The sequence below is a fragment of the Atractosteus spatula genome, chromosome 7 (genome assembly GCF_055471065.1).
Source record: "Atractosteus spatula isolate fAtrSpa1 chromosome 7, fAtrSpa1.hap1, whole genome shotgun sequence".
Taxonomy (NCBI): Eukaryota; Metazoa; Chordata; class Actinopteri; order Semionotiformes; family Lepisosteidae; genus Atractosteus; species Atractosteus spatula.
In genome coordinates this window covers 26431963-26454252 of record NC_142712.1, presented here as the reverse complement: position 1 = coordinate 26454252, position 22290 = coordinate 26431963, and the positions used below count along the sequence as shown (strand labels likewise).

Genomic DNA, 22290 nt, shown 5'->3' with positions numbered 1-22290 from the left:
TTGACTCATTAATAGCACCCCCCCTATCCCCATGTACCGCCTGTCTAATGGTGCCATATTGAAAAAATCATAAAAAAATAAGAAAAGGTTTCACAACCCAAAGCAAGGTTGTATACGGTGAGGGCAGCTCTCCTGTGTGTAAAACACATGGTTGCAGCATTGTGAATGTTGTGCTGGAAGAGCTATTGACTCAGGAATAGCACCCCCCTATCCCCATGTACCACCTCTCTAATGGTACCATATTGAAAAAATCATAAAAAAATAAGGAAACGTTTCACGGCCCAAAGCAAGGTTTTATAAGCTGAGGGGGGTTGTCTGGTGTGTAAAACACTTGGTTGCAGTATTGTGAATGTTGTGCTTGAAATGCTATTGAGTCATGAAGAAGACCCCCTTATTCCAGTATATTACCTGTAGTGCTATCTTCAAAAAATCATAAAAATATAAAGAAATGTTTCACAAGCCAAAGCAAGGCTTGGAAAGGTCAGAGGACCTGCTTAGTGTGTAAAAGACTTACTTGCAGCATTGTGGGTGCTGTGGTTTAAATGCTATTGGCTTGTGAACAGCATTTCCCTATCCCAGTGCATAGTGCCACATTAAATAAAAGCACGAGAAAAAAAGATTCAGGACGCACAGATTTGTCAGTCTTCTGTGTAAAAAAATCAGTTTGAACATCATGGGAGAAGTGTTTAATAAGCTGCTGAAGAAAGAATATTTTTAATTTTCCTGCTGTCAGCAGTATTGTGTATGTATTTAACCCTTACCTGAATGAAAATAGGTCATAAAGAAAGGGTTTCAGAAATCAAACAGCTTTATTCCCATGCTTACAGTTTGGGTAATTGGAGACTGCGCTGTTCTGCTTCCTATGGTGATATACAGGTTTTTCACACGAAGCAGTATTGAGCAGTATTTCTCGGGTTGTGCACATGTGTACACAGCAGTCTCCCGGGTTCCAGTTAGTGCATAATTACGCATCGTTGAAAAACCGGAGGTTTTAAAAAAGATAATTAGCTCACTGATAATTTGGTGTAGAGGGTCTGCATTTGGTTTGAAGGCGTTCTGTGTTTCCATTGTGAAGATATGGACAAAAAAATATTTGTGTGTGGTCACAAAAATGTCATAAAAACGACAAAGTGAAGGCTGTGAAAACAGTCACAATGTACTTTATACACAAAGCAAGTGTTCTCGCAACTCTAAGAGGTTTCGTGAAAACGCTACAGACGTGCCAAAATCGTTTTCGAATTTCAAGCTAACTTTATCCCGGTTACAAAATCTGTTTAGTTAAAAACACGAATTCCATGAAAAGTGGATGATTTTTCTTTCTTGTGATCATCTTAGAATCTTTGTATAAGCTGTAAGTCTTTTATAACTTTTAATTAAACATCTTAAACACTTTAATTTTGTAAACGCAACATGCATTTCATACAGATACAGTACAATCACATTCCCATGGTGTAAAGCAAATTAGCAGGTGGTTGAGAAAATAGTGCACCGCCACTGAGCTCAGTTAGAAAAGAGGCAGCACTGTAAGGAGACCATTCTGCAGCTTGCAGTGTTTATGGCACTGAGAGCATCTGCCTTTAAAACTTAATAATGGAATGTAAATCATTTCTTTTAACTTGAAATCTTTTAATTATAATTAAACATAGATTTCTCACCAGTTAGTTTCATATTTGAAACCATCATAAAACAAAGCAGGGGCTTATTGTATTTTCTAATGACTTTCTAATCACATGGAAAGATTATACATTTTAATCGTTTTTCATTAAAAAAAAAAATTTTAGAAACGTTTGATCTACACAAATATCACAGGAACATTTTCAATTGTATTTCTGAATGTTATGTCACAGTTCAATATTTTATATACATCTAAATAAAGTCAGGTGTCAGGTACATAAACTATTAGTAATCAATAATTAGTATTACAATTTGCGCTGTGATAAATTGTTGCACTTCCACATCTTGTAAAAACATTAATTTGCAAGACTGTGTTCAAACATATGTTAAATCTGACTATCAAAAAACCAAGGTTCACTTTTTATTTCTCTCCCTACTCTCTCTCACCCGCTGTGATTCTGACACAGAATAGTTAAAAATGGGAACAGGTCAGGCAGGCAGACGGAAGTGGGAAGTGGTGTACTTTCTACATATTCTTAGAAAAGGATAAAACATTATAACTTTATATGACATACAGAATGTAAGCTTAATAATGTTAGAACAAGCAGGTTAAAACCAGAACCCACTGTAAGTTACGAAGTTAAAGACTTTGATGTAGGGCTGGGCGATATATCAAAAATGTATTGATACCAACGCTAAGAATCTCTGACCGACCTAATTTTGCTTATGTTGGTATGTTCAGTAAAAGCTTTCCCTACTGTGCACTTTCATGAGCGATCCCCTTTAAAAACTACAACACCCAGTCATCATATCCAGTCACATGCTTCTGCCTCTTCCAACCTTCGTTCTTCATTCAAAAGACAAAGAAGTGTGCAGGGCATGAGACAACACAAACACTTATGCTGAACCCAAGTCAGGCAGGGATGACTCAAGTACAAATGAAGATGAGCTGGTATCTATAAAAGATGCAGTGTCAATCGTTTGGTCATATTTTGGCTTCAGCAAACAGGATACTAAACAAAGAGAAGTCAGATGTAAACTCTGTCAGGAAAACAGTTTCTGCGCCCAAATGTAACACGAGCAACTTGTTTCATCACTTGAAACACAACCATGATTACGAAGAGTGCATGGCCAAAAATAAAAGAGAGAGACTGAGAAGCGCACTCGTTGCCGAAGTGATATGCCCAAACAGCTGTCTCTAACACAGGCATTTACTAATGCCACTCAATACGCAAAAGATTCACGCAGATGAAACTAAATAACTGACGGCATTACATAGTACATAGCTAAGGACTTGGTCCCCTTTGCTACAGTGGAACACAATGGTTTCAAAAGACCCGTTCAAACCCCTGACAAGAGATATATTGTGCCCTTGAGAAAATATTTTTCTCAAATTGCTGTACCTGACATTTACAAAGCTTTAATAGTTTCGCTTATTTAAAACATGACGTTTCAGCATATCATCTAATCATATAATTTCAAAGGTTTAAAAAAAAATATTGTTAATTTATCATCATCGAATATGTGAAATTATTGTGATATTGATTTGAGGTCATATCGCCCAGCCCTACTTTGATGCATAAAATATTTATGCATAATTTAATTATGTATGATGAAGGTGGAAGGTTGTGTAGTTTTGTCCAACTGAGCAATCTTGCCTTTTATACAATATACTTTTTAATGTTTAACATGATGTAATACACAGTTTGAAATTATTAAAAGTCCCTCAGCAGAGTAATTTTGTTTGGCTGACCATGATGACCAAGTCTGAAAAAAGAGGGTGTAATTGGTTCAGATTGCTGTCATTCATTATTTTTCAACATTCATTCAGAGCCCTAGAAGACATCACTGCCTCTGTAACATGACTCAGAAAAGGAAAAAAAAACTTTTTGTTTATATAGCAATTGGTTTGTTGATCTATGATCTTATCTATGGTCATCAAATCACACCTGCTGCTGATCTGGAAGTGAAAAAAGCAATGGAAAAATCTTTAGCAGTGCGTAGGGGATTATATATTAAATACAATAGCTATTATACCTTTTAATGTTTTTTCATATTTTTTATACATTTTCTGGGTATGCACACATTATGATTGTTCTGTCTCCACAAAAAATAATGTCAATTTTTTTTGTCCATTTTGTCTCCAATTTTTTATGCAAGATAGTACAGATGCAGCCATTCAAAGTGCACGGTACAAACCCATACTACACGCAACTATCTACGTCATACCGTGGTACATGATTGGCTGGTCAAAATGACCAACAGGGGCACTTGTGGTGCATTAGTCGGTAGTGGAAAGATTTAATCATTTAATCTCTTTACTGTGCATGTTTTAATCCGCTTAGTATTGAATGTTTATATGTAATTTTACAACTAAAGGTAATTTTTAGTAGCTGAGCATACAAAGAAGAGCATAACGCATCTGAAGGTTATAAACTATATTAATTTAGGAACATAAACATATCATTTAAACTGTATATGGCTGGTATTGGTAGTTTAAAGAAAACATACACACCAGTATTCCATTCCTCCCTAAACATTTTAAACATCAAAGTCTTACATGTGGCTATTTTTAAAACATTTTTACGTGCTCCTTCTGACCATATTACTGTACGTTTATATACTTTGTGAAAATTGATCGTTTTAACCTCTTCTGCGAATACGCTCATAATTGGAGTAAAGAAAAGCATACTTTTAGAATTTGATTAATATTGAATATATTATGGAATCGTGTATCTAAAGAAATAAATAACGATATAATTATATTCATGTACTGTAGCACAAACAGTAGTATAAGACTTTCTATTGATATGTATATGGATGTTTCAGTGCTCATCACGTGCTTGTGTCTGTGGTGTGATGGCTTAAGTGACTGACTTATGAGGCTGAACGTGAGTGTTCAAATCCAACTGTCACCATGAGTTTTCTTTTAACAAGTGAATATTTCTTTGAAAAATTAAAATAGCAAATATTAAGGGGCACTATATTGACCTTTTTATATTTCTAAATATCACAACATGTTCGAAGCTAAGTAATTTATTAATAACAACGAATAATTTCAAACTGCTACTGATATTATTACTGACAATAAATATTATCGACACTATATTGAATTTGTTGGTCTTTCTAAATATCACAAAACATTCAAAGTTAAGTGATTACCATTTTCCATGAATAGTTGCGTTCGTAAAAGAAACATACTTTTCAGAACGTAATTATTTTAGAAACGTTTTTTACATGCTCCTTCTGATATTGTTCATATACTTTGTGGGAAAAGTGATAGTTTAAACCTTTTCTGTGAATACGCTCGCTATCGGAGTAAACAAAAGCATACTTTTAGAATTTGATTAATAGGGAATATAATATGGAATCGCGTTATCTAAAGAGCATGCTTGCCAGCGCGATGACATCACCGCCTTTCCCTCTGAATAGCTAGTCAAATAATAGACAGTGAAAACATTTGTTTGTCTGTCCGTGGGGGGAAGGGGGACTGTCTTTCATTGGAAGGTACACCTATTCTACTCTGAGAATGCAGGGGGGAGGAAAAGTGCCTGTGGTCTTTTCACTGATAAAGTTGTGTTAACAAAATCTACAGTATGCTTAAGAGTTGTTGAACCGGTTTATATTTATTTTTCAGCACAACCAGCTGGCCCGAACCACACAGACACCAGCTAGCCTGCTAGAGCACCACAATTAACACTCAACCACATCACGGATCAGGATCACAGATCAGTCAAAGTGTGTAAGATATTGCTGTTTGATCTGTGTTGATCTTTGATCTGAGCTTTAATACAGAGCTTATAACTATTAATATAACTATCGAGTGGTATTAAATGCAACTTTTTTGCAAAGATAACACTTTTCTAAAATTTATTTAAAAAATAAAAACGATTACAATCTAATCTTTCCACATTTGATCCCATGAGGAAGTATTATACGCTCCTGCTTTGTTTAACGATGGTATGAAAAATAAATCTAAATGTGAGAAAGCTATGCTTAAAGTTAATTAAGGGACTTAGAAGACAAAGATAACGATTTACATTGCATTGTCAAATTGTGAATCAAGAAAGGCATTTAATTAAACACACGTTTGCGATTTTAATCAAAATGAGGGTAATGGGGTTAGACAATTAGACATACAATACACTTCCTCATGATCATCTTAGAATCTTTGAGTAAGCTGCAAGTTTTTTTTACTTTTTAATTATACATTTTAAACACTTAAATTTTGAAAATGCAACACACATTCCGTACAGAAACAGTACAATCACATTCTCTTGTCTTCCTGTGGTGTAAAACGAATTAGCAGGTGATTAAGATAACAATGCATTGCCCACACCGGGTAAAGTTAGCCTGAAGTTTGAAAATGATTTTGGCACGCCTGTAGCTTTTTCATGAAACCTCCTAGAGTTACAAGAACACTCGCTGTGTGTACAAAGTACATTGTGACTGTTTTCACAGCCTTCACTATGTCATTTTTAAGCCATTTTTTTTACCACGCTCGAATATTCTTTTGTCCATATCTTCGCAAAGGAAACACAGAAAGCCTTCAAACCAAATACATTTTAAAGACCACGACTTGTGAAAAATTTCACAGCCTCCACATAAAACTATCAGAGAGCTAATTCTCTTTTTTTAAACCTCCAGTTTTTCATTGATGCGTAATTACGCACTAACTGGAACCCGGGGGGACCTCTGTGTACACACGTTCACAACACGAGAACAACTGCTCAATACGGCTTCATGCGAAAAACCCGTATATCACCATAGGAAGCAGAATAGCACAGCCTCCAATTACCCAGACTGTAAGCAGGGGAATAAAGCTTTGTTTGATTTCTGAAACCCTTTCTTTATGTTCTGTTTTCATTCATGTAAGGGTCAACTATATACACAATACTGCTGACAGTAGGAAAATTCAAATATTCTTTACTTAGCAGCTTATTAAAAACAGCACCCATGATGTTCAAACCGATTGTTTTACACAGAAGACATAGCTTCGCGTTGTGAATCTCTTTTTCTTATTAAATATTTGTCAGTCTGTCCATGGGGGGACGGGGGACTGACTTTCATTGAAAGGCTTGCCTATTCTAATTTGAAAATGAAAAGGATAAAAAAAGTTGTAAAACAGGTTTTTTTACAAGTAATTTATCCAGTGGGGCAATTTAACAGTATAAACCCCAACATCTTTAGTAAAGACACTTATCTGACAAAACCATGGTGATTTTCTATTAGCTGAGGGTCTGTAGAGTAGATTTGAGTTATTTTTGGAGAGGCACAAATGTTTCCCAGTCTGGGAATGGGAGGTGCTCTATAACCCCCAGCAGTTTTGACAGAGACACTTATCTGAGAAAACCATGGTGATTTTCTATTACCTCTGGAATAGATTTGAATGACTTTGGGAGAGGCACAATTTTTTTGGTGTCAGGAATGAAACATTTTCCTGTCTAGCAGTGCACAGCTTTGTGTCAATTTGCAAGGAGGAAGTGATATAAAAACACCAATAAGACTGCAAGAAAGCAAACTAATGAAGAACGGCAATTTCCTATTACCTGTGGGTCTATTTATCACATTCCACCTAGTTTTGAGGATGTACAAATTGTTCTGCTATAAATGTGATTTTACCTGGTATTTTGAAAGGTGCTGCCATGCCAGCGTCACTTAATGTAGCTTGCTTCTTGCTACTATTCGGCAAGGACGGCCACAGAGACTCAGACTTTGTGGAATGTAAAACTGCGCTTTATTTCTTTTCGGCACAACCAGCCAGCCACCACTCCCGCGCGCCAGCCGAGAGAGAAGAGAGGAGAGACAGGGGTGCGAAACCAGGGAACTGTTTACACGAAAACGGCCGATCTCCCCAGACTGTACACCCGTTTCACAGTGGGTCAGCTGCACTGTTCAGCGGCTTTCCTAATCCCCACTCTGACCACTACCACTCCCGTCCTGCCCATCGCCGTGCACCCCAGCTAGGCGCTCTTCGGCCGCAGCACCGGGTGAATGCGCTACGTTAATGTAGGGCTTTCGGGCTCACGTGGGTTTGCGCCCTATACCCTGCGGTACCACTGTGTACATACAGTATGAATATGTTATGATATTTAGAAAAAAGGTCAATATAGTGCCCATAATATTTGCTATTTTAGTTTTTCAAAGAAATGTTTATTTGTTAAAAGAACACCCATGGTGACAGCTGGATTTGAACACCTACCCTCAGCCTTATAAGTCAGTCACTTAAGCCATCGCACCACAGATGCAGTCACGTAACAAGTAGTGAAACACCCATACACATATCAATAGAAAGTCTTATACTACTGTTTGTGCTACAGTACATGAATATAATTTTATTGTTATTAATTTCTTTAGATACACGATTCCATATTATATTCCCTATTAATCAAATTCTAAAAGTAAGCTTTTGTTTACTCCAATAATGAGCGCATTTGCAGAAAAGGTTAAAACAATCAATTTTCACAAAGTATATAAACGTACAGTAATATGGTCAGAAGGAGCATGTAAAAACGTTTCCAAAATAACCACATGTAAGACTTTGATGCTTAAAATGTTTAGGGAGAAATGGAATACTGGTGTGTATTTTTTCTTTAAACTACCAATACCAGCCATATACAGTACAGTTTACATAATATGTTTATGTTCCTAAATTAATATTGTTTATGCGCATGTGAAAGGCGTGGTGAATCGAAGATTCAGTGGACCAGAGTAATACTTTAAGTTTACAGCTTGTCCAAGGTCATTCATTATTAATACTATTAGTAATATCTTCGGTAAAGACTTTGATGCATAAAATATTTCTGCATAATTAAAATGTTTATGATAAAGGTGGTAGGTTGTGTACTTTTGTCCAACTGAGCAATTTTGGTTTCATAAAATATACCAACTTATTAATGTATAATGATTAACATACTGTAATACACAGTTTAAATTTAAAAGTCTAAAGAGTATACAACTTAAATTCTTAATTGAATAAAGATTGTCCCACAGCAGTAATCGGGATTCAAAACTGGGTGTTTTCTGGTGACAGCTCAAATGCTGAACATGAGAGGTTAAGTTTTATTAGCTCCACCTGGTGGTTTTACAAGGCGATTCTGGATACTATTAACATAATCTAATTTGCATACAGTATGATGCGGTAAGACGTGGAATGACGCGTTGTGACGTGTTATGTTGCGACACGCACACCGCGTTATACCGCAGCGTACCCTGCTCATTTTGAATGGCTGCATCTGTAGATACATAGGGCAAGGCCTAGATACATAGCTAGTGGATACACAGATACAAGGCCACACCGTGAGAAATTGATCTTTGAAGACAGGACAAAAAAAATATTTTCTTGATTTTTTTTCCTGAAGATTTCTGTCTGGTGAGTGAATACATTAAGGCATATACAAAATATGATGGTTTACACGTAACACCCAAAGGATTAGCTTTAATTTAAGACATGAACTAAGCTTCTACTCTATAAACTTCCAGAGATATTACAAAATGTTTGAGGGGGCATCATACCAGGTGGAAACTGAATCTTTTTCCAGAGGCAATAAAGTGTTACGATTTAAAGTGGATGTGTTGTGAAAGGTGCTATATACAAATAAATTGAATTTAAAGATGCACAGTAGAGAATCAATCATTTCACTAGCGTCTAATGCACCACACGTGTTACCTATTGATCATCTTTGGCCAGTGAATCACACAACGTAATGTGAGTTGATGTGCATTCTGAGTGGCTGCATCTGTATGCCCTGCAATGAACTGGTGTACTGTCCAGCGTGTATCTTGCCTTGTGCCCATTGTTTGGATAGGATAGGCTCTGGCTCCACTATCATCCTTTACTGGATAAATTGGTTAGAAAATGGATGAATGGAAGCTCTTGCTGTATTGATGAAAATTTTGCTAATTTCTTTTTTTTTTTAAAAAGCCTGTGGGAAGAGAATTGTCTTTCGGAAGATGGAAGGGAAAGTGGTAGGAGGAAATAACTCTGAGGAAGGAGCCTGGCCTTGGATAGTATCTCTTCATTTCAGGGGACGCCATATATGTGGAGGCACTCTCATCAGTGAAGACTGGGTGGTGACTGCAGGCCACTGTGTCTATGGGTAAAGGGCTTAAATATTTGGCCTTTTTGTAAGTAACAGCTAGTAATTGTATGTCACTGTGTCTGTGGCCATTGTGACACTATGGGGCATGATCATCCCTTTAGAGCACAAAACAGGTGTCCACATTGGCTGACATGCCCATCACAGCCTTTTGGGGAACTTTTTTTTGCGGGTTTTCCCCCATCCCACATGCACTCTTTTCTGAGACATGAGACATTATTTTTCTCGGCTCATGGATTCTCAGGCTCAGAGTCACCTACATACATGCCTTAGTCCTTTTCGTACCTTCTTGAGGTTAATTCAGATTGCTGAGCCTTTCACTGGCAAACACTCAGGCTCAACATACCTCACCTCTGTTTGTCTCTCTCAAATGCCAGTCCCTATTTGAGAGTAGCAGTGGAAGACTCTCAAACTCAGTTGTTCCCACTTGGCAGGACCCACTCTACCACCTTCATTATCTTATCAGCAGGCCAACATGGCAACAATAGAGGTTACTACTCATCATGAGTCTTTCCTTGCACCTTGATGTCTGTATCTTAGTTTAGAAGCATCCCTGCTCCTAGATACCAGCCTTCTGCTCCCCTTATCTGGAGACTGCTGCTCCCTGATATAAAAAACATTTTTCTTGGAGGCTCCAGCTCCCTGCTGTTACTCTCTTATGCTGGCTACTGGCCCATTTACTCTGTGCTAGTCAGATCTCAGACTTTGAGGTCTACCTTTAGCTATTGATATCTCTTTCCTATCCCACAACAGTCACCAGAGTCTCAACCTCACACCCAAACACCCTTATTTCTCAACCTCCCAATGACTTATCCTTTTGTCCCAGGCCTGCAGCCAGATAGACTCTTTCTCCCACCTGATACTTTGTATTGCCAGGGTTAGGGCCCGTCTAGCACACTCTTGTAGTCTGGACTATTCACACAATTCTTCAAAACTTCTAACACAACTCTCTTGTGTGGTGGGCCTACTGTCTTTACACTAAAACTCACAGATACAACTTCTGGCACATATTCCCCATGTGCAGACCTGACTGCTTTCTCACATACCTGCTTCACTGGCACACTCATACTGTTGCCATTGCATGCCTTCCACCAGAGTTCAGCAGCTGAATAGACTCTTTTTCTCCACCCAATAATTCATAATGCCAGGGTGATGACCCCTTACCACGCCTACCTTCCGGAACACGCACTAACTCATATATGAGACACTGATTTTCACAATACTCACAAAGCAGACCTTTCACCAACAGCCCTTGTTCTCTTACTCCAGAACATGCTGTCTCTTTAAAATGAAAAGATTTTCTTCTCAACATTACAGATGTTTATACTTCCCAATCTCCTCTGACGTTGCTGCTGTTACTCTCCCCTTACAGCACAGCATGCTTCACCATGGCCACACTTACTGCCATGCCTATGCCTTAGCATGAGTTACAGATGCAGCCATTCAAAACAAGCGGGCGATACCGCATTATATTGCGGTGCGCTTGAGACAGCCTACGCGAGTTACCGTAAATTCTCGTATAGTACCTCATAATACCACGTGGTACCGCAAGTAAAATAATAGTATCCGGAATTTCCGCAAGGTGGAGCTAATAAAGCTCAACCTCTCATGTTTGAGCTGTCACCATCAAAGTCTTTAACGAAGATATTACTAATAGTATTAATAATGAATGACCTTGGACAAGCTGTAAACTCAATGTATTGCCCTGGTCCACATTCTTTTTTTCATTGACCGTCTTTGTAAAAGTAACACCACAGCATTTCGCAATCACGCATTTGTTTCCAATCATGCAAAGTACGGTAATTTTTGAGAATCTCTGATTCACCATGCCTTTCACATGTTCATAAAAAAGATTGATTTAGGAACCTAAACATATTACTGTATGCAAACTGTACTGTATACAGTATGTATATGTATATTTAATGTCTTTACTGTGCCCATTTAAGTATTGAATATTTATATGGAATTTTACCACTGAAGGGAAATCTTAGTAGCTGAGCATAAAAAGAATAAGAGCATACTGTAACGCATGTGAAAGCCATAAACAATATTAATTTTGGAACATAAACATACAGTATATGGCTGGTCTCGGTACTTTAAAGAAAAAATACACACCAGTATTCCATTTCTCCCTAAACATTTTAAGCATCGAAGTCTTTAACTAACGTGATACCGGAGTCAACAAGCATACTTTTAGAATTTGATTAAAAGGGAATATAATATGGAATCGCATATCTAAAGAAATTAATAACGATATAATTATATTCATGTACCGCAACACAAGCCGGAATCCAGTCGGAGCCATGACTTTTTTTTTTAACAAAAATTTCTTTGAAAAAATAAAACGTTTCCCTGGGTCAGAGATTAAATAAAACTTCACTCGCACCAAACAAATTTATATTTCTAAATATCACAACATGATCGAATTTAAGTCATTTTAATAAGAATGAATAGTCACCTATGTGTTACAATATAAACATTTATATTGATTTAAATCACGTTTAAATCGCCTTTATTTAAAACCCATAAATAAAGCTGATACTGTTTAGACTTTTAATTATTAAAAACTGTATTACAGCAGCACAATGCACAATGCAACGTAAATCGCTATCTTTGTCTTCTGCGTAATAATGTTCACCTCTCTGTCCAGCAAATTAACAATAGTAATAATAATGAACTTTATTGTATATGGCGCCTTTAAAGGTGGCTCCTCGAAGCGCTTTACAGGATAAAAACAATAACAACAATACTGTTAGGCTGGGCAAACTACTTTTTTTATTTTTTAAAGAAATACAAAATGAGATATAATGATGTGTTCCGGCTTAGACGTTAATGAAGAGCATAACGAAAGTTATAAAGGTCATAAACGATATTAATTTTGGAACATCAACATATTATGTAAACTGTATGTTGCTGTTATTGGTATTTTAAAGAAAAAATACTGTAAAATCCTGGGTTCGGTACAATGTTTCAGGCATTCATGTGAAGGACAACAGAGCTTTCACTGGCCGATTATCAAACTTTATTGATCAAACAAAAACAAAAACTATCCAACCAAGCCAGAAGAAGACAAAAAGAATAACGGACACAGCGCGAGCCTGCATTCTCTCCTCAGCCGTCCACACCACACTTTTCCCTGGGTCAGAGATTAAATAAAACTTCACTCGCACCAAACAAATTACCACACACTGAACACTGAACATGTTAACCCAAATACATCTCACAATACTTTTATGGTACATTACTTTGCTAAATTGTATTTAAAAATAAAAATGATTACAAATGCCAGCAGAGAGAGAGACACACACACAGTTCTTCATTGTCAAAAAGTAATTGTTTTTTACTTTGTCAGCACCCAGACAAACACAAACGTGTTATTAATGAAATGCTTTTATTCATTCTTAATCGATCTCACAAGTTGTCATCTTCTGTTGAAGCTCTGTGAGACTAGACTCACACATGGCTAGACTTGACTATTTAACCATGAGATTATGTTTATGTTTATTAATCTTCCTTGTTATGCACTGAGAATGATAAGCACCCCAAACACGAGGGCGGCGTAGCAGTCGGCTCTGGCTTTCCCATCTATACCGATGCACTGCAAGTACAACCCCCCTCTCTGCGGGAGTTCCGGTTGTGACGAATTAAACCAGTTTCACAGGTATTTTCAAAGTAGAAGGGGACGAGATTTCCAGCGAAAGACACCTCCCCCCTCCAAAACCCAGTAAGTACAGTACTTACTAGTTAAGAAAGCTAGGCTCCTCAATGAAATCGCTTTAACATGCTAATGCGTTGGTGTAACAATCCGGGCATGGCAAGCTTCTAATGTCTCCCGACTACAGCGAAAGGAACCCTTCTTTCATTGGAAGACAATGAACATATTCTACCCGTACATGAGAATATAATGCTGGCGCGTGGGCGCGGTGGGGTGCTATACCAGCTGTCAAGAAAAAGTTGGTTTTTTTTTAAAGTCAATTGAGTGTCCATAATATTGCAGTAAGTGAAAAGACCACGGGCATTCTTCCTCCCCCTACATTCTCAGAGTAGAATAGAATTTATTATTAGCACAATTTATTACAGTGCTAAATTGAATATTATTGATTACTAATAATTTATGCTAACACCTAGCTTTCTTAACTAGTAAGTACTGTACTTACTGGGTTTTGGAGGGTGGGGGGGGTTGTGTCTTTCGCTGGAAATTTTGCCCCCTTCTACTTTGAAAATACCTGTGAAACCGGTTTAATTCCATATTAAATTCCATATTAATTCCATATTTAATTCCTTCACTTCTGCATAAGCTTTCTGGAGGAACAGTGGATGGGATGCGGCTCTTTCTGGGAATACTGCAAATTCACAGGTACCTGACTTGATGGAATTCACATTATCATATTCACATATCACCCCCCCCCCCCTCTAGCTTGCCCTCCCCCCTGTGTATTGTCTGTTTAGGGCAAGCAAGAGAAAGTGTGCTGACCTTTGACAAAACAAGGCTCGCCAGATAATGTGAATCGAAACCTGTTTTTCTAGCTTTTAAAGTCGTGCAATGTGTAAGCAGGAACACATCATTATATCTTACATATGAAAAATACATAATATAGCTCCCAAACAAACGCAAACGTGTTTTTAATAAAATGCTTTTATTCACTCATAATCTGACAATTTCAGGAAGACTAAGGAAGGACTAAGGAAATTGTCATCTGTTGTTGAAGCTCTGTGAGCTCGGTGACTTTGAGACCACTTGTTATCCCAAGTTGTTTGAATCGCCACAATTCAAATATGAAAAAAGAGCTGACTGACAAGATTTAAGATGTGGCTATCAATGTTGGATTAAAAAAAACATGTTGCCCGACGTTAGTTGCATTGCTTGAAAAATAATTTTATTTCGAGAGACTGGATAAGTAATTCAAGTGTTTTTTTAACTTCCTGAAAAACAAGTAATAATTTAACAATATGTGCAAACATTTTATGATATAGCGCTGTTGTGAATGTCTGTGGAGTGTATCTTATTTGCCTGTCCTGGCTGTGCTCTCTCGCTCACCCCCCCCCATCTCTCAATTCAATTCAATTCAATTCAATTCAAGGTGCTTTATTAGCATGGCAGATGGGTACAATCAGTGTTGGGTATTTACTTTGTAATCTGTGATCCTTTTAACTGTTTTTACATCTACTGTATTGCTTTGAGATGCCACTTTTAAAGGTGATATATAAAATCAAGGCTTTAACTTGCTTTAACTCCGCAAGTCTGAGTCCTTGTGTCCGTCCTATCCGAACCCAAAAGTATTACAATATGTATCTTTATAGCAGGTGGTGTACAGCTTTTTAGTATAGATTACACTTTTCTAAAATGTATTTAAAAAATAAAAACGATTACAATCTAATCTTTGCAAGTTTGATCCCAAGATCCCAAGAAAAATAAATCTAAACGGGGAGAGAGCTATGCTGAAAGTTTATTAAGATACTTAGAAGACAAAGATATCAATTTATGTTGCATTTGTCTGATTGTGAATCAAAAAACACATATATTTAAACGCGTTTGCGATTTAAATCATATCGCGATTTAAATCAATATATATATGTTTATATTGTAACGCATAGGTGACTATTCATTGTTATTAAAATGACTTAAATTCGATCATGTTGTGATATTTAGAAATATAAATTTGTTTGGTGCGAGTGAAGTTTTATTTAATCTCTGAGCCAGGGAAATGTTTTATTTTTTCAAAGAAATGTTTGTTAAAAAAAAATCATGGCTCCAGCAGGATTTGAACACCCAGCGTGTGACATGGGAGTCAGGAACCTAACCCACAGTGCCACTGGTAAGGTCACATGAGGAGTGTTGAAAAAGCCCTACAAAACATTATCAACAGACATCATACAGTGTGTACAATTCTTGTGTTGCGGTACATGAATATAATTATATCGTTATTGATTTCTTTAGATACGCGATTCCATATTATATTCCCTTTTAATCAAATTCTAAAAGTATGCTTGTTGACTCCGGTATCACATTAGTTAAAGACTTCGATGCTTAAAATGTTTAGGGAGAAATGGAATACTGGTGTGTATGTTTTCTTTAAAGTACCGAGACCAGCCATATACTGTATGTTTATGTTCCAAAATTAATATCGTTTATGGCCTTCACACACGTTACAGTATGCTCCTATTCTTTTTATGCTCGGCTACTAAGATTTCCCTTCAGTGGTAAAATTCCATATAAATATTCTATACTAAAACGGGCACAGTAAAGACATTTAAATCTTTCTACGACCGACCAACGCACCACGAGTGCCCCTGTCGGTCAACCAATCACGTACCGCGGTATTTTGCGTCAACGCGCGTCACGATGCGCGAGGCCATAGCCAATTACCTCCGGTACGTGTCTGTGCCGCGCACTTTGAATGGCTGCATCTGTATATCTTCTCCATCCTGAAACTATCCCAGAACTGACAGACAGGCTGTTTTCGCCACAAGAAATTATTCAGTCTGTTATTCTAGGGTCACACCCAGCTGTATCTTGTTAGTTTACAGACTCCTTTAGCAGTTGTCGCGTAGCAATGCATGCTTCACTAACAAGATCTCTGCCTCCCTGTATTATATCACACCCTGTAGAGCACACTCCTTGTAGAGGGTGTTATATTCTCCTATTAAACATTTTACTCTGTGAGACCTTATTTTTCAGTTTATATAGTGTCTTTCAGAGGTATTGGGACAGCAAAGTCTAAATTGTTTATTTTGACTTTTAGGAAAGCAATTTATATTTGTGAGAATGAAATTAACTAGATAACGTCTGTGAGCTCACCAGACACTTTGTGTAATCATTTTAGATGCTTTGTCAAGTCATTATTCTAGCCACTTTGAATTCATAAAAAATGGCTGTTTTGAGGATATTCTGATTTAATTTTCTCTTCAGTGTGTAAAATGGTTGCTCAATTGGATTTAAATCATATTGAGATTGTCCTGCCTAGTCTAAGATTTTTCTCCTTTTTCCCCAAATTAATTATTTGCTTGAATTAGTGTTACAGTATAGTATGTTGTATGCCCAATACATATGGAACCATTTTTTTCTACAAAAGTAAAGTGCTAATGTAACCTTCAGAATTCATCCTGCTGCTACCGTCATTAGTTACATTATAAATGAAGATAAGTCATTCTTTCTTCCTTTTTTCAAACTTTACGTTTTACATGACTTTGGTGAAAGTTCATCACTGTTTAAAAACTTTCATGGCTCATCTTATACTGCCAAGCAAATTCTAATAGACTTTTCTGTTATTGGTGATAATGAAAGGTTTATGACATGTGACATACAGTAGTCTTTGTAATTATGCTGTCTCAGTTGTCTGTATTTTATGGATTTTCAATACTTTATTGCAGCAATCTGGAGGATATTGGTGATATCTCTGACTGTGCTTTAAGGTTTTAATTGAGTGCTCTGGTAATTTTTCAGTCACCAACAGAAGATGTTTTTCATCCTGGTTTTGGTCCTGTAATACTTGTGATTTTTTCTCAGCATTTTCTAAATTGTTGATCTTGATTAAAGAACTAAATAAAAAACTTATTTAAATACAATGAGAACCTTAATGGTTCGGCTTGACTGTAATGCTTTCTTTGCATCACTTCTTCACAAAACTGATAGATTTAAAATGAATGAAAAAGAAAGGCATAACCTCTTGTCATTAAAATGCTTACCGTTCCAATATACTTTTATATGACATTACAGGAGAAACATCCGTTTCACAGAATGGGAAGCACTGATCGGTCTTCACACACAGTTAAACCTAACTTCTCCAAATACAGTAATCCGCCGGATTGACCGCATTGTGATGAACCCACAATACAACAAGAGAACAAAAGATGGTGACATTGCTATGATGCACCTTGACTTAAGCATCAAACTAACAGGTACTGTCTTTTTGATTCCACATTTGAATTAATACAAAATACATTGATATGTGATTTTTGTCATACGCTGTACTTGATAGCTATTAACAACTATGCTCCATTACACACAGACATTCATACATACAGTATTTCTGAGCATGTTGAAACCTCTCAGACAAGGTAAGCCACCAGAAGCAACTAAGAGATTAGATGAGAACCTCAACAGAGTTCCTTTGTTTGAATTTCACAATATATTACTGATATACAAACCTAGTAATGAATTTCAGAGAACATCAGGTTTTTAATAAGGTGTTGATTTAACATATATACTGTATATATATACAGTGCCCTCCAGAATTATTGGCACCTTTGGTAAAGATGAGCAAAAAAGGCTAAGAAAAAATGTCTGTTGTTTATCAGCTTGATCTTACACTGAAAATATGATAGAAATCTAACCTTTCAGTGAGGTGAAATTATTAAAAGAAAAAAAAATCCTTAACATTTTTCTCAAAAACACAGGTGTCACAATTATCGGCACCCCTGCGTTTAGTACTTTGTGCACCCTTCCTTTGCCAAGATAACAGCACTGAGTCTTCAGATTATTTTTTTTATAAGCCTTTTTTTTTTCTTTGAGTAAGTTTACCTCACTGGAAGGTTAGGTTTCCCTCATATTTTCAGTGTAAGACCAAGCTGATAAACAACAAAGATCTTTTCATAGCCTTTTTTGCTCATCTTTACCAAGGATGCTAATAATGTTTGAGGGCACTGGATGTGTGTGCGTCTATTACTAGAACGTGTATCATCCCACTGGGCAGATAGATGTTGAGCCAGAATTTTAGGATTTTGAATGAATACAGACAAGTGTTAGTTCCATTTTGAGTTGGAAACTGGGTATAAGTACAACATTTTATTCTAAAATCTAGAGGTTGGTACCTCATACTAAGCATGCTGCTTTATTACAGGGTATCAAAGCAATCCATTCAAATTTAATTTGATTAATGCTTTATTTTAAATCACAGTGAATCGTTGAGAAAGAATAACTTGTAAAATGAGCTATACAGCTACAATGCATATGTCCATGCAGTCTTCTCACTACAAAAATTAAAGTGGGCAAAAAACTTTTCTGAATTTTACCGGTGTCACTCTGATCTCAGGTCCTTGGTTCATTTCAGTTCAACCATTACATCTGCCATAACAGCAATTCCGGGCTCTCAGACCACTGGCTTTTGTGTGAGCCTTGATAACACCCGTGTTTCAGAATAATTTTTTTAAGGTTTCAGATTTCAGAAAACCTTTAACAATGGTATGAATTAGTTTTCTTCCTATTGCACCTTCATGCAACTAAAATATTTGACGTTTCATATATAATAAACTTGTTTGTGATATCACTATTCTGAACAGCTGTAAAATTAATACACAATTCTGATTAAAAGTCTGCTTTTAAAGTTAACTGAACTCAACTGAATTCAGGATTTTGCTGGGGGTATATTGTGTCTCTTGGTTTTTTGAATATTCTGCCATTTCTGAAAACCTCTTAATGATGTATCCATGCAGATTATATCCAGCCAATATGTCTTCCTGAGAAGGAGCATGAGTTTCCTGCAGGAACAGTGTGTGTGATAGCAGGGTGGGGTCGAGAAGAAGAACAAGGTGATTATTGGACTTTTCAAGTTAATACACTGCATTCAAAATAATGTAGCATTATTGTGTTTGTTTGGGTGTAAAGAGTGCAGTAACATCAGAGAATAGCTTGTGAGACACGAAGCTTGAATTGATCTTGTTGTTTTAAAAAAGACACTGGTCAAGACAACTTTAATGTTCAATGTAAATGTAAATTAAGACAAAAAATGGTTATATACATTGATATCTCCAATGATGTATACTTTGAAATCTAATGTTCAGCTTGCCTCACAAACTTTGTGGAACATCATCCCAACAAGTTAATTTGGTTCTATTTCTCTACAGTCCCACAACAGTTAAATCTCTCAGGACAGATGATTATAAAACACATACATATTACATCTATAATAACAGATTAAAATAAAGCATATATACATAGTCATCTCTCACTCGACAAAAATAAAGCAAAAATATAGATGCAGTCACTCAGGAGGTGCATTAAAGGCTCTGCATCATGGTGTGGTGTACTTCGGCTGTGTGATTCACTGACCAAAGACGACGATGGTTGGTCTTTGTAGGTGGCTCTTGTGGTTTGTTAGATGTGAAACGATTGCTTATTTTAATCTGTTTCCCTACTTCTTTAAATATTAATATGGATATATGTAACTAAAGGGACATTTTGGTAGCTGAAAATAAAAATAATGGAAGTATAATGTCTCTGAAGATCATAAACAATATTAATTTAGGAATATAAATACATTATACATATTGTATTGGAGCAGGTAGTGGTAGCTAAAAATAAAGTATTCCACCTTCTTCATAAACATTTTCTGTATCAAAGTCCTTAACTCTTTCACTTACTGTGGTTATTTTGGAAAAGTTTTGACATGCTTGTTCTCATTATATAAAGATTAATACAATACTATTCATACTTTGTATTGTAATTGTTATAAAAAGTTGTACTACTTTTTAAAATACACTTAAAAGGGAATATCAATATGCAATAATGTAACTAAAAGGAAATTCTGGTAGCTACAAATAAAAATAACTAAAGTATAATAATATCTCTAAATGTCATCAACAATATTAAGTTATGAATAATAAATAATAAAAAAATAATATACATATATAGTAGTATAATATAGCTAAAAATAAATATATATATGGTACAAAACAGTATTCCACATTCTTCATTAACAGTTTCTACTTTGATTTCTCGGTCACTTGCTGTGGTTATTTTAGAAAAGTGTATTTGTGCTCTTTTAACTACATGTGTTATAATAGAAAATGAAACACAAATCATTGGCATCTCAGAAGTAGGAAGTAGGATGCGTTATAATGTAATAGGGTGTTTTTTAACAAAATGTCCCTTGGGCATAATAAAGACTTTCTCTAACAATAATGTAACATGTAAACTATTTATACATTTCAATTTTATTTTATATATCACAGTCAGCCTAATGTCAAAATAATATTAATAATAAAGTAATAACATGAACCTCCAGACCAACAATCTCCAGGATGCTTGGAAAGAGCAAGGGAATTTGAAAAGATGCCCATAAACAGAAATAACAATTGAGTGTTTTAAGTGTATACATATATATTTAATTTTAAATAAAAAATTAAGACATAATGAATATTTTGAATATTTTACATTACAAAATTTAAATTATAAATTTTAGTTTTTTATACATATCTTTTTTGCTGCCTTTTTTTGTTCTTAGTAGTTGATATACAGATCCAGCCATTCAAAATGCGCAGAGTATGCTGTGTCTAAACACGGTAGGCATGGCGCATCATACCTCATTATACCGCTAGCAAATTGAAATATGATAATATGATAATAGTATCTGGAAGCACCTGGTAAAACCTTGTAAAACTGCCAAGTGGAGCTAATAAAGCTTAATGTCTCATGTATAGCATTTGAGCTGTCACCAGAAAAGGCCCAGTTACGAATCCTGGTCACTGCAGAGGAACAATCTTTTTCCAATTCAGAATTTAAGTTGTATACTCTTTAGACTTTTAATAATTTTAAACTGTGTATTACAGTATGTTAATCATTAAACATTAAAAAGTCGGTATATTTTATAAAAGCAAGATTGATCAGTTGGACAAAAGTACTCAACCTTCAACCTTATTTTATACATCAAAGTCTTTAACTTGGTAACTTAGTGGGTTAAGGTTTTAACGTGCTTGCTCTAACATTATTAAGGTTATATTCTGTACTTTATGAAAATGTTTTATCCCTTTCTAAGAATACGTAATAAGAACACCACTTGCTGTTATTGTAAAAAGATAAATGTCGTAGTGATTTAACATCACTTGATAGTTATATGATATGGAATCATGTAACTAAGCAGCTAAAATATCACAGTTGGACATTTTGGAAACATTTCGACATCCATTTCTTTTTAAAAAACTTTTATTGTCCTTGTAGTGGTAATGGACAAAGCACTACACCCAAAGGTTCAAAGCACGATCAGAATATTACTTTCGATTTGTTTCTTATATGGTGAATACATAAAAATAGTCCACTATTATAGCTTGTTGTTGGCTCTGGCGTGAATTTGTGTATTTGGATAAATTAAGTGATGGTATTGTGATTAAGGATTTCTTCACGAAACAAAGGAGGGTTATTTTCACAATTGGCACTCCGAGATTCTGACTGATTTAATTCCCCTCATTTAGGTGACATGGATAAAAAAAATCATGCAGTCGTTATATGTATTGGAAGGCGCTCTGTTTTATTAACAGACACTCTGACTCAAACCTGTGTTGTACAGTGATATAGACGTAGGTAATATCACCCCATTAAAAAATGTGCTTATCGCGCTAAACTTGCTAAACTAGAAATTAGACACAAGAAGAGTATTATCGGACAATATTGTGTGGCTCTGGTGGAATTTCTGTGCAAACTGAAGAGTTATAGAGACGTTGTGTTTCGCCTCTTTTTACACTTGTAAGAACATTCCAATGATAATGCGACATGGAAGATATTATTAATAACCTTTTATATCTGAAGCTGGTAACTTTACTTCACACCTGCATGTCAAGATTACGGTTTCAAAATAAAAAAAAC

General features: G+C 35.9%; 1 protein-coding gene across 4 annotated transcripts in view; it reads left to right on the top strand.

Moving 5' to 3' along the window:
- tmprss15 (transmembrane serine protease 15) overlaps positions 1-22290 on the top strand; it is a 255332-nt gene that overhangs the window by 211226 nt on the left and 21816 nt on the right. For all 4 annotated transcript variants that reach the window (XM_088922408.1, XM_088922411.1, XM_088922410.1 and 1 more), the window contains 3 exons: positions 9539-9713; positions 17431-17612; positions 19146-19241. In XM_088922408.1, the coding sequence (XP_088778534.1) occupies positions 9539-9713; positions 17431-17612; positions 19146-19241 (453 nt within the window). The remainder of the gene's footprint in view (positions 1-9538; positions 9714-17430; positions 17613-19145; positions 19242-22290) is intronic.